The sequence below is a fragment of the Bos mutus genome, chromosome 22 (assembly GCF_027580195.1).
Source record: "Bos mutus isolate GX-2022 chromosome 22, NWIPB_WYAK_1.1, whole genome shotgun sequence".
NCBI lineage: Eukaryota > Metazoa > Chordata > Mammalia > Artiodactyla > Bovidae > Bos > Bos mutus.
The window spans coordinates 2,054,052-2,067,641 of NC_091638.1; the positions used below are offsets into that span (position 1 = coordinate 2,054,052).

General features: G+C 38.9%; 1 protein-coding gene across 10 annotated transcripts in view; it reads right to left on the bottom strand.

Moving 5' to 3' along the window:
- The window catches only part of SLC4A7 (solute carrier family 4 member 7), a 124,186-nt gene that overhangs the window by 55,925 nt on the left and 54,671 nt on the right, over positions 1-13,590 (bottom strand). For 5 of the 10 annotated variants that reach the window (XM_070359782.1, XM_070359778.1, XM_070359780.1 and 2 more), the window contains 4 exons: positions 11,017-11,155; positions 10,305-10,465; positions 6,894-7,082; positions 3,425-3,793 (listed from right to left, as the gene is read on the bottom strand). In XM_070359782.1, the coding sequence (XP_070215883.1) occupies positions 3,425-3,793; positions 6,894-7,082; positions 10,305-10,465; positions 11,017-11,155 (858 nt within the window). Of the gene's footprint in view, positions 1-3,424; positions 3,794-6,893; positions 7,083-10,304; positions 10,466-11,016; positions 11,156-11,262; positions 11,326-13,590 lie in introns of those variants that run through there. The other 5 variants (XM_070359783.1, XM_070359781.1, XM_070359788.1 and 2 more) reach the window with 3 other exon arrangements.

Genomic DNA, 13,590 nt, shown 5'->3' on the forward strand with positions numbered 1-13,590 from the left:
TAAATTAGCTTGTCTGGATTACAAGTGATATATATGTTCATGCATGGTATACTCAGTTCAAGTAAAACTCAGCAGCAACAAGCCACACACAAAAATAACCTAAAAACACCAGTAGCATATTATTAATCATTACTACTATGTATTTTGCAAAAAGTTCAAATGTTATAAAAATTTTAGAGTACATAACACAGATTTCTACCATTAAATGTACCTAATTTTTTCAAAACACCCAAACTTTCTAGTTCAAGAATACAGTAATCTTAATATATTAATACAGTAATATTGGTATTACTAATTAGTAATATTACACTAATATTAATATATTACCCCAAACACTGAATATCACAGGAGAAAATGCACCAGACAATTGTCACAGACTTTACCTCTAGTTTTAACTCTGCCACTCACGACAGCCTAGCGACCCACAGAAATTCACCACTGCACTGTTTGTGGTTAGAGCCTATAAACTTTAAACAGTGGCAATTAAATTTAAAAATTTTAAGCGTATCAGATATAGTCTATGCATTTTTGTTTTTATAGAATACAACATACACTAACTAGTAACCTGAAACTAAGTCATTTGAGTTCACAGCTTAAATTCAGTAAAAGAAGACCTTCATGACACCCACTTCTCTGTTAAACACCTACACCAGGATGCCACTGTGACCCCAAATTTCAGTCCACTTAGTCATATGCAGTCCACTTAGCCATATAACCATTCCCTAGAAATTGTAAACAATTCCGAAATAAAAACTATTCCCTAAACTGAACTCATTTTTCTCCATTTTAGCCTCTTCTTTGACCTTTGTCCCTAAACTTTCATAATAGAATCCATTCCTCTATTAAAATACATGTCCAAGTGGGAAGAAGAAAAAGTTACGCAATATTTTTCAGTGGTTTCCACCAACTCCCACACAAGAAAATGAAGAGTATCATGAATGCCCTGGCAGCAACTACAAGTGACCATCAACACACACACGCTGCTAACTACAAACTGCATCCAACCTGCAGACGCGTAACCAAAGAAAACATAGACACAGCTTCTCAGAACAGCCCTAGCCACCACACCTGGGGGACAAGAATGGGATGCGGAGAAGGCTCAATAGGAATGGGAAGAAGAAACGACCTGCAACTCAATTCCACCAAAGTCAGAAGAGAGGGCGCGAGGAAGTCAGGGGCTTACCTGCTCACCTTCAACGTGTTAAGGCGGCAGGCCGGGCACACTCAAAGTTTCCCACCACCGCCTTCTCCACGCAGGCTTTCCTAATGTCAGCTAAGTTAAACCTATATCCTGGAAAGGTAAAGGAAATGTCCTTGCTCCTACAGTAAATTCCTAGTGCTCAGAATTAAATGAATAAATTCCCCCAAATTAAAACTATAACGAGCACAGATAACTTGGAAGGACTTTCTTTACTTGCTTTAAGCAAAAGAAAAAGCAAATATGAGTACGTATAAACTCAATCCTGGGATTTAAGTCATACTCTGGTAATTCTATTATTTTGCCCTTCCATTTTTTTCCCCTCAAAATAGCATATCTACCTAGAGAAAAATTAAGCAAAGATATTGAAGTTTCCTGTCATTAAGAATTTGAAAGCAGAAGTGTTTGGAGCAGCAGTTCCCATCCACGGGAGTTTATGAAGGTGCTGGCAGCTGGTGGGTGTGGGCCAAGGGTGGTGCTCGATAGCTGACGATGCACAAGACACCCTACCACACAGAAGTGTCACCCCAAAATGCCAGCAGTGCCCAGGGTAAGAACACTGCGTCAGAAGGCATCACAAACACTAAAAGGGAGTTACGTCTTTTATGTAAGTGTTCTCTAAAAAATAGCTAATGGGAAACACTGCTTTGTTTTTCTTTCCTACAGGTATTCACAAATTGTGACCTCATGACACAAAAAATCTCTGGCATTGGTCTCTCAGAAATGATGCTGAGGCCACCTTCTTCATCAGACTTCAGGAAAAGACAGCAGGGTTTCCAGGTGCTCTAGGCAGCGGGGACTAAGGAAGAGCTATCCCTGTTACTGTGACTACATTCCTTCTACAATGTCATCTTAGACAGCAATTATGAGCTCTCCCTTGTCCTCAGAAATCCTCTCTCTTCCCTACACTCTAGTTTTTTCCAAAAGGCGAGTAAATCCCATGGCATACTTAACAGCAGAGGGAGTAAAAATTTAATTATGTCCCTCAATTTTCAGTTAATTGCTCTTTTTACCCTCTTAACATGACCTAATAAGTCACTGGGAACCTGCATGTCCCTTTCTTCCCATACAAAGTTTATAGTCTCTTATCATTAATCAGATTGAAGCTGGTAAAACAAGAAATAGTCAGTATTACTGAGACATATAGGTAAAAACAAATGCAAGGGAAAGTGACTTCAAGTTATTTTTGTTCAAGAAAAATAGTCAATTTTGTTAGTCCTTTTTAATGAAGTAAAAGTGTTCATTATTTCTGAGCAATTATTTCTAGATATCCTTCCTCCATTTTTGTTTAGTTACCTCATTATAATACATCTTTTCCACAAAGTATTAAAATTTACAATGAAATTCTATACTATTGTTGTAGGTAGTTCTGGGTTCAATTCCTTTGTCTGGTCATTTATGGTCTAACCTTAACATCTCTAAGTCTTAATTTTTTTCACTGTACAAACAGTGATAAGATAAACTCATCAAATAGAAATATAATAACCCTTAAGTGAGTTACAAACCGTTTATCCACTAAGACATAATTTTTCTAATTTATGTAGAAATAAATCCTATCTGCAACTATAGGAACTCTACTCCTAAAAATTTCAAGGTAAATTCGGATTAAAGATAGATACAGCATTAAATAAAAGACAACTGAAGTCTACTCCAAATTATAAAACTAGTCTGGGAATAATGATGACTCCAGGCAGTCAACAGTGAACCTCAATCTTCTCAGAGACAAGATGAGAAAAAGAACATTCATTCTACCTTTATCAGGAAGGTGAAAACATATTGCATTCCTTACACAAAAGCACCAAACAGTAGATAAAAGGCTTTTCATTATACTTTATGTAAAGCATGTGTTCATTCACTTGATGGAATGAAATGCACAAGAAGAGCCACCATTTTTTTTTAATCATGGCAAATTAAAAGATGACTTGTAAAAATGTCTACATTTGTCTGAGCCATTCAAATGTATTGACCTGTAAAACCTCAGTAAAAAATTTTCAAAGGGCTTAAATTATGTGTAAGCTCCTTTGAGATCTTTGTAAAACTTAAAATTTTAAAATAATTCTATCCTTCTCTATAATACACTATAAAGAAAAAAAAAAACATGCAGAAGTCAAAATAAATTGTAAGCATCATCTACATAATGCTGATAAAGCTATGTGCTGAGAGGCATTCCAAGTGCAAGTGGTCCGGAGGCAGAAAGCACCACACGTGAGGACTTTGGATAGTTGCCTGCAGTTACGTCAACATTCTCCTCAGTCTTCTGCTCCTGGCCTTGCAGCGCTTCTAAGTCTTCCTCGGGCGGATGGATTACTACTGTGGGAACGCCGGCACTGGCAGGCGACACCAGCAGCTCTGGGGCCTGCGGCTGCCTCTGCCGGGAAGCTCTGGCGTGGAGGCGGCTGAGGCTAGGGCTGGAAGGAGGGCTGCTCTGAGGGGTGGGTGCGGGGCTTGTGCACCTCGAGCCCGCAGGGGTCCCGGCTCTCGAAGAAGGAAGAAGATGACTGACAAGAAGAGACAAAGGTGATTCTCCTCTCAAGGAAAGGTTTGAGGCAGACAGACCTGTTCGCAAAGAGTGGCGGGAGGCTGAGAGGCCTTCCCCTGAGGTAAAACAAATAAATGAAAAGTGATGAAGTTTTATCGCAGAAGGCAAACGAGACACACAAAAATGAATTTACACTGTAAACCGCAAGCTTTAAAAAAAGGTCCAAAATTTCAAATTCATGCTGTCAGGGTTAGCATGACAATCTGATTTTTAAATATTAGAAAATCACTGGAAAATGGCTTAAACTATAATTAGTTCTCTGAAGGTGCATCCAAAACTCAAAACAAAAAAATGAAAAACAACGTTAATGACAGATGGAGAGGGACAATATTCTGTTAGGAATGAGAAAGTCCAACAGTGTGGCTTTAAAACAAAGAATAATAACAATGCAAAGCTGTTGCTTTAAAAAATGATAAATAGCAAATGAAAATATAGCACAGAAATAATCTAAGAAACAGAACCCCAAACAAAACTTACCAGCACTGACAGCTTACAGTTAGTGCATTTTATCTACACTGGACCAAACTGCTACATATTCTCTCACAAGAAGAGCCCACATGAACAGTATCTAGTGATTCCTAACTTAAAGTTAGTATCAAGTCTTTATAACATTAAGCCAACAGGGCACCATCTACTGACAAAACTCTCAAAGTAAAATGTAAAAACGTAAGGCGAGTCACAGGAATGTTTTTTCAAAATAGAAACATGTCAATTTCAAAAAATAACATATTCTTGAGCTCACTATCTAACTGATATTAATAAATGTCCTAAGATATGCTTCCATATCTAATGCAGCAGATAAATTAAAACAAATACATATGATGTTTAATTTAACTAGCAAAGAATAAAGTATTTCTTACCAACAACAATGATAAGGAATTCTAGAGTATTTCAAAAGGTCATGTATACTTATAGTTCAAACACCAGGTTATTTTAAGGAAGAGTAGCTTAGTGGAACGATATTTTTTTTTAGGAAAAGCATGAGAAATATAACAATCCCAACTGATCTAAGTCCGGGGTCGCGAACCTCCGGAATCTAATGTCTGATGATCTGAGGTGGAGCTGATATAGCAATGATAGAAATATCCAGAATCTAATGTCTGACGATCTAAGGTGGAGCTGATATAGTAATAATAGAAACCTCCGGAATCTAATGTCTCACGATCTGAGGTGGAGCTGATATAGTAATAATAGAAATGAGATTCACAATAAATGTGACGTGCCTGAATCATCTCAGAAGCAGCCTCCACCTCCCCGACCCTGGTCCATGGAAAAACTGTCTTCCATGAAACCAGTTCCCTGGTGCCAAAAAGGTGGGGAACTACTGATATAATAAAAACTACATGCTCAAGAGATCCCCAATATATTACATATATTAACTATTACTCCATAAACCACCACTATTTAGGTAAAAAATAAGCCAGATGCAGAAAAACTGTTAAAATTACAACTATAGTAGTACAGCAAAATAAAAGAACGCCCATGCTAAAATGGCATCTACAAGAAAACAGCCAATGTCTTATGATTAAAAGGAAGCAACAGACAACTAGAGGATAATCAGGAACCACTATGTATGGAGGAGAAAGATTTGTGGTCTCTCTGGGCAAACGAGTTCACTTTACTCAACTAGAAAATATGCAATATATGGAAAGAAAAAAAAAAGTGGTGACATGGATGGCTTGCTTTCAAACTCAACTTAGGCCCGTAAGAGATTTCTTTTATTCTTAAGGTCCCTTGAAAATAGAAAGGCAGTTTTAAATAAATTAAAAAGAGTTTTAATGATCAAATACTCAGAAGAAAATGGACTTAATTATCTTAGACTGAGCCACAGAAGGAGACTGAGTACTGCTAACTTTACATGTGGTAAGTCTTCCACCTGTGAGTGTGCTTGTAGCAGCTAAGAGCCACACTCTTATTTCAGAGGTAGAAGGATGAGCGGAAAGGTTTGTGGCCCAGCCCCCACTCCTCTTCACTGTAACTGTCAGGTGCCTTGGGTAACAGTAGCAGCTCGACACAGCAGTGACCCTCAGATCAACCCCAGTTCTCTGCCAGAGATCTAACAGATCAACCTGGGTTTTCCAGAGTCACTGTCACATCAGAGCCATCTTTGAGACCCTAACAGAGCCGCAGTGACAGCATGCCAGCTGTAAGACAGGGACAGAGGGGAGCAGCTACCGAACAGTCTCCCCAAGTCCCATCAACCCACTGCTGAGCCGTGAGTGAGTGGACGTGGGTCTGTGCCACTCTCCGTGACTTGAAGACATTATAAAACAGGAATGAGTACAAAAACCTTTTACAGATTATGTCAATAAAAAGCTGGGAAAATTAAAAGCAAACCAGCTCCAAAATACTGTTTATGCCCAGCAAGTACAGTCTACTCAGGAGGAAAAAAAAAATCCTAGGAAAAATCTAATATTAAAGGTTCAAACACAAGACTTTGAATTTTCAAAAGATTAAACTACATTTATAGATAGCAATTTACAGCTCTTATATCAACCATACAAGAATTCTTGAACAGAAACAAAGAAGCAAGGAGGAGAGTAATCAGGGTTACGTACAGTGTAGTATCTGAAAGAAAATGAAAGTCAAAATCGCTCAGTCATGTCCGACTCTTGAATTCTCTAGGCTAGAGTACTGGAGTGGGTAGCCTTTCCCTTCTCTGGGGGATCTTCCCAACCCAGGGACAGAACCCAGGTCTCCCACATTGCAGGCAGATTCTTTACCCGCTGAGCCACAAGGGAAGCCCAAGAATACTGGAGTGTGTAGCCTATCCCTTCCAGGGGATCTTCCTGACTCAGGAATAGAACCGGAGTCTCCTGTACTACAGGCAGATTCTTTACCAACTGAGCTATGAGGGAAGCCTACAGTAGTGTTTAAATATTACCAATACTTCAATGTCCCATTTTAACAGAATAAATGCTTAATTTTCTCATCTAAGTAATTTCTACAGAAAATTCTGCCACATTATAAAGACATTTCAGAAATGAAATACTTAAATGTACAAATACTATTATTTTTTTAAAAAAGAATTAAAAAGATAAAAGACCTATGTAATTATCTACAAAAAATGAGTTTCTTTTCCCAAATGCTAACTGTAACAAGCTGGAATGCTGTTAGTAAAGTGTTAGAAAAATCGGACACCACAACTTATCTCACCGTTCCTTTCAAGCAAGTGAGGGTCAGAATGTTTCTTGCCTATGTCTGCAAAAGAACGAACTAGGGGGATCCGGCTGGTGAACCTCTTCTCATTCTGATGGTGGTGCCTCTTTAGAAGGGCTTCTCTGACATTCTCTCTGATGGACTCGTCCAACTGGCCAGAGGCGATCATGTTGTCCAGTACCATATCTAGGCAAAGAAAAATACACAGATAACAATCATTGTTACTACATAAAAGTAGCACCTGGATGACGGTAACACATAATCAACAGTAAATGAAATCTTACCAGGAAAATAAGACTCTTACATGGCTCTCAAAAGCATTATTCTCTTCTAACACTTAATAATGGATGCATAATGATAAGTATGAACACTATCCAACAAAAATGAACATATTAATAGAGACTCTGATTTTAATAAATACTATTATTTACTACAAAGCTATTGTTACACACCAAGAGCCTTCCTATATAGCTGAAGGTGCTTTACTGATATGTATATAATAAATTCCATTAAACTGGATATTTAAATAATACTGGTTTCCTAAGAAATGAAGGTATTTTATGGCTTCACTTCATATTTTTCTCCAAAACTGTAGATGAATATCTGTACTCATTCATTCAATAATTAACTATTTACTGAGCACCTATTATGTGTTAGGAATACAGCAATTAACCAAGCAGACTGAGTTTCTGCTCTCACTCGTCCAGAGGTAGAAAACCAGTGCATAACTGAACAGATAAAACATGAAGTAGTAACTCTGTGGAAGATGTACGTATCAGGCTTGAGGGGGTGTGAGAAATGGGCGGGAGGGGGGGGTTGACGGCAATGACATTTTATATGTTACTGCGCTGTCTGGACTATTTTTAATTTACAAAGTACACACTGATATAAATACTTTTGTAAAGCGCCACTAACTTGAAATAAGAGTCAAGCTTTCAAATCTGTAATATTCCTCAGAGAAAAACTGTAAGGGATCAAACTAGCAGGGAAACTCTAACAGTAAAACCACAACTACAGGCTACCGTGTATGTGAAAACTGGACTATACATTTACTAAGATATACTGTATTATGTGATCACCGGAAAACCAAAGTAAGACATACTACATTTAGCTAAATTTAATATTTCTAATTCCCAAATCACTTTCTTAGTCATTTATAGAAGACAAGAAAGTTAAGGACTTTGATAACTTAAAGATTTGTAGCACAAGGTCAAATTAACAATCTGGAAACATCAAAGTATTTCCAGCCTGAGAAATTCTAATAAATTTATGGTTCTCTTGAAAATCAATTACGATAGCCTTTTCTTTTTATACTGAGGTGACTATAATGCTAGTCAGTCACACTATAAAATTTATTACTATTGAATTTGATTTTGGTTTTGAGCAACTTCAGCTAATGACCAAGTAGCTTCATCACAGCCATCTTTTTGTTCTTTCTCTCTCCATTTCCACTGGTACCACCCGCCACACTTCAGGCCGCTGGCATTTCTTGCTGAGACATTCCAAGAGAATAAACAACCTCCTGGCGTCTAACCTGTTCTAATCCAAAGCCACCCCACCTCCTCCTCCCAGAGTAATCCTGCTGACACACATCGAGATCACTGCTGTTGCTCAGTCGCTCAGTTGTGTCCGACTCTTTGCGGCCTCATCAACTGTAGCCCACCACGCTCCCCGGTCCCTCACCATCTCCCAGAGTTTGCTCAAATTCATGCCCATTGAGTTGGTGATGCTATTCAACCATCTCATCCTCTGTCGCCCTTTTCTCCCTTCGCCTTCAATCTTTCTCAGCATCAGGATCTTTTCTAATGAGTCGGCTTTTCGCTTCAAGTGGCCAAAGTATCGGAACTTCTGCATCAGTCCTTCCAGTGAATATTCAGGACTGATTTCCTTTAGGATTGACTAGTTTGATCTCCGTGCAGTCCAAGGGACTCTCAAGAGTCTTCTCCAGCACCACAATTCGAAATTATCAATTTTCTGGCACTCAGCTTTCTTTATGGTCCAACTCTCACAGCCATACATGACTACTGGGAAAACCATAGCTTTGACTAGACGGACCTTTTCGGCAAAGCTTTCCTTCCAAGTTAACACCTTTTAGTATCATGGCTACAGTCAGTTTGCAGTGATTTTGGAGCCTAAGAAAGTCAAATCTGTCACTATTACCACTTTTTCCCCTTCTACTTGCCATGAAGTGGTAGGACCAGATGCCATGATCTTAGTTTTCTGAATGTTGAGCTTTAAGCCAGCTTTTTTCACTCTCCTCTTTCACCCTCATCAAGAGGCTCTTTAGTTCCTCTTCACTTTCTGGCATTACAGTGGTATCATCTGCGTATCTGCTGCTGCTACTGCTAAGTCACTTCAGTCGTGTCCGACTCTGTGTGACCCCAGAGATGGCAGCCCACCACCAGGCTCCGCCGTCCCTGGGATTCTCCAGGCAAAACACTGGAGTGGGTTGCCATTTCCTTCTCCAATGCATGAAAGAGAAAAGTGAAAGTGAAGTCACTCAGTCATGTCCGACTCTTCGCGACCCCATGGACTGCAGCCCACCAGGCTCCTCTGTCCATGGGATTCTCCAGGCGAGAGTACTGGAGGGGGTGCCACTGCCTTCTCCGTCTGCCTATCTGGGGTTATTGATATTTCTCTTGGCAAACTTAAATTCAACCTGTGATTCATCCTGCCCAGCATTTCACATGCTGTACGCTGCGTGTAAGCTAAATAAACAAGGTGAGAATACACAGCCTGGTTGTATCCTATTCCCAATACTGGACCAGTCAGTTGTTCCACATCTGGTAATATTCTCGTACTTAAAAATCACTGAGAACCAAAATGCCTATCAAATCAAACCCAATTTCTTAACCCAGTAATTCAAAGATAGTCGTAACTCACCTCTAATTTATTTTCCTGCAAATCTCAAGAAATCTGTGTACTCACAGAGAACTGACCTTCCTGAGATCATACCTGTTGGTACTTTCCAGCCTTCTCTTCCTTCTCTTCCTCGTCAGAACGCTTTTTTCCTCTCACACCACATTCCCCTTGCTGCCACATGTTCACATTCTATGGATACGTTACAGTTAATGTACCTTTTAGGTCTCCCCAGATACCACAGTCCAGGAACAAGGAAACGAAAAGCTCCTTCCTCTGCACCGCCAAAGAGCAGACTCCGGATCTTGCTTACGGCACGAGTCACAGTCTTCCTGACACTGTAGCTACATCTGTCTCAGTTCATCTTTCAGACTCCAAACTTACCAAGGATAAAAAGGGGTTATTTACGTCTAACTCTTCATACTGCCCTGCACAGAACGGAAGCTCAACATGTAACCATCAAATCAACGGTCTAGAATTCCACTTTATTTTCCTTATTTATCTCAACTTCACTGCAATTTAAACATAAAGAAGTCACTTTGCTGTCACCTGCTATTTCATCGAGAGTGCTTGCTCTCATATCCAGCATGACTGTTCCATTTAAGATGCAACTTCTTAGCTCAAAAAGACTATGTAAAGAAAGAGTTGCCACATAAGGTTTACTCCACCGGTCACCACCATCTTCAACGTCCTCTTCAAATTTCAGCCATCTGAAATGTATAATGTATACAAATATGTTACAAATAGTGATGATTCTGTTAAATATGATAAATGCAAGCATATTCTTATAAAGAGAAAAAAAGATCACCATCACCAAAATAAAATTTTTATACACACTTTTACAAATTAAGCTAATGGTCTGTAACATTGAGAGTCACTAGATCTTGGCAGTTCCTCTTTCTAGTCCAGCTGTCACAACAGTAAGTCTATAGAAACAAATTCTGGAATTCCATCGTGTCAACTTCCAATCTTATTTTAAACTTTAAATATGCAAAATGTCTTCTCAGATTTTTTTCTCTAATTAAAGACATGAAAATCTACAGTTAACATAATTCCTTTTGTGTTCTATTATGGTATTAAGAATTATTTAATGAAACAAATTATGAGAATAAAGAGAAAAATTAAATACTGAATTTCTAGACACAGGGAAATTCTCTACTCATTGTTTTAAAGCATTGTGTGTCTCATAATTTCAGTTTTATGTTTTCATTACTCAAAGAAACCAAGCAGCAGCAGCTGAAAGCATCGAGAGCGTCACCACCTGGCAGTTTCCTTCCATTCGTACTCCTCTCCGTCTCTGTAGCAGAGCTCGTCCATCTCCGTGAAGAGGTCGTGGGGGATGTGCTCCTCGTCATCGTCCTCAGTGCCGAGGATGAACTGGACTCTCTGGGATGGCGTGTCTTGACAAAAATCAGAATTTAAAGACGCACACTCAAAAATCTTCCTCAGTTAATACAAAGGTAAATTAAATACAGAATTTCCAGAAGTGAGGAAATTCTCTACTCACTGTTTTGTTACAAATATATTCCATTAAAACAAATTTCTTCTGATTATTATTAAAATAATACAATTCTGAAAGGAAATAAGGGCCAACAATCTGGAACAAAAGAATTTCACAGAACGATCACCTCTACAGATGGAAAAGAAAAACCGTATGTTAAAGATAACTCATACTAATCTTCAACAAACTTCTGTAAAAACAAAGTAAGCAACATCCAAAACCAAGAAAACACTGTGCATAAGAACAGGACTTTTCCCTCACCAAAAATAGATGGAAATGTTAGACAACATACAACATTGAAAATAGTTAATTAAAGTTCAAAAGTTAAAAAAAGAAAATCCCTGAGTTCCAAAAAAAAAAAAAATGATGAGAAAACGCAAAACTCCTTTTCTTACTCTTATGGAAAAGCAAGTCTGTCTCTGAGGCCAGAGACGTAGGACAGGTCACTGCCACTCATGACCCCTGAGTTTATCTGTGTGGGAATCTGTTAGGATTCCCAACCAAGAAATTAACATACATTCTAGCCCAGAACAGCTGAAAGCCACAGGGGCCCCAGAATAAATACATAAGCATACAACAACACGCATCAATTAAAAACAAAATCAAATTCTTCCAGATATGAGAGAGGATGTCAAATTCAAATTTTACATCTAAGTAAACAAACCTCCAGGAACTTAAAACCCCAACAGGGAAATTAAAACAGGTTACAAAGCAGATTACAACTGTTAAAGGAAAAGACAGATGTGAGGAGGAGGTTATACAAAATGCATTAATGACAAGACAAAAACACACAAGGTTAAGAGATGCAGAAAACAGAATAAGCTAGTCAAATAGGAAAAACACCAGAAAGAGGAAAACGTAAAGGACAGCGGAAGAGGCGTTCGCAATGCAAAGCTGTACAGTATGCACGTGGTGTGGCTCTTCACAGAAGGGGATATTCTGGGACCAACACACGGCAAACCACGGTGTGACTGGGCTTCCTAACGCCTGGCTCAACAGTTAGGTCTTATGTATCTTTTGTGAAATTTATCCCCAAATGATTTTTCTGGTGCTACTGTGTCAGTATTTAGTTCATTTTCTGATTGCTCACTGCTCTTATACAGAAATACAGTTGATTCTATACCCTGATTTTGTATCCTGCAACCTTGCTAAGCTCATATATTTTTGTAGCTTTGCAGATTACTTAGGATTTGCTACCTATGTGATTCTGTAATTGTGAATAAAGACAATTTTACATCCTCAGTTTTCTTCTGGATGTATTTCATTTCTTTCTTGCCTTATTCCACTGGAGAGGTGTGCCAGTACCATGCTGATCACAAGGGGTGAGAGAGGACAGCCTGCTTTTTCCCAGTTCATGGGGAGAAAACCTTGAGTGGCCCACCTGCATTTCTAGATGCTCCTATCACACTGAGGAAGCTTCCTAATATTCCTAGTATGTTACGGGAATTTTATCATGAATGGGGGGTGGAATTTTTCTGTCTTACTGATATGATTACATGGGGTTTTTCTGCTTTATACTGTTAATAAGTTTACATTGATACAGATGTTTAAATTTTAAAAATGACCCTGAACGTCCACTTGTTTATCAATTTCCTATTGCTGCTACAGTCAATTGCCACAAATTCGGTGCCTTAAATAACATCAATTTATTCTCTTATAGTTGTGGAGACCATAAGTCCAAAATGGGTTTTATGCAGGGCTAAAACCATGGGGATGGTTCCTCCTGGAGGCTCCAGGTTCTGGAGGCTGCCTACATTCCTCGGGTCTGGACCCCTCCCACTGTATCAATACCACCACTGTCTTCCTTTGATCTTTTGACTCCTTGTGATTAAATCTGGCTCATCTCCATTAATCCAGCATGATCTCCGCGACTCAAAATCCTTTAATTTATCCACACCTGTAAACTCACCTTTGCTAAATATGGCTGACACTCACAGATTCCGGACATTAGGGACACAGACAAGGCGGGGCCACTACTCAGCATACTACTGTCATGATGGATTCGCTCTCCTAAATACTGGTGGGAAAAGGTGGGACTTCTGAATCTACATTTGTGAGAAATAACTAGTGTGCAGTTTTATTCTAACATCTTTATCAAGTTTCGGTACCAGGGTAACGCTGGCTTCACAAGATGACTGGGAAGTGAGGAAGTTTTCTAATATTCCTAGTTTGCTATTCCTAGTTTTGTCATCTTTAATAATCGGGCAGAGTTTGTGTTATTTCTTACTTTTATATGTTGCTATGTATGGGGGAGAAAATGTTCATCATGGAAATGTATGAGACTCCAAATTTAATTTCTTTTTCTACATGTAGGGTAATTGAAGTTACCCATTT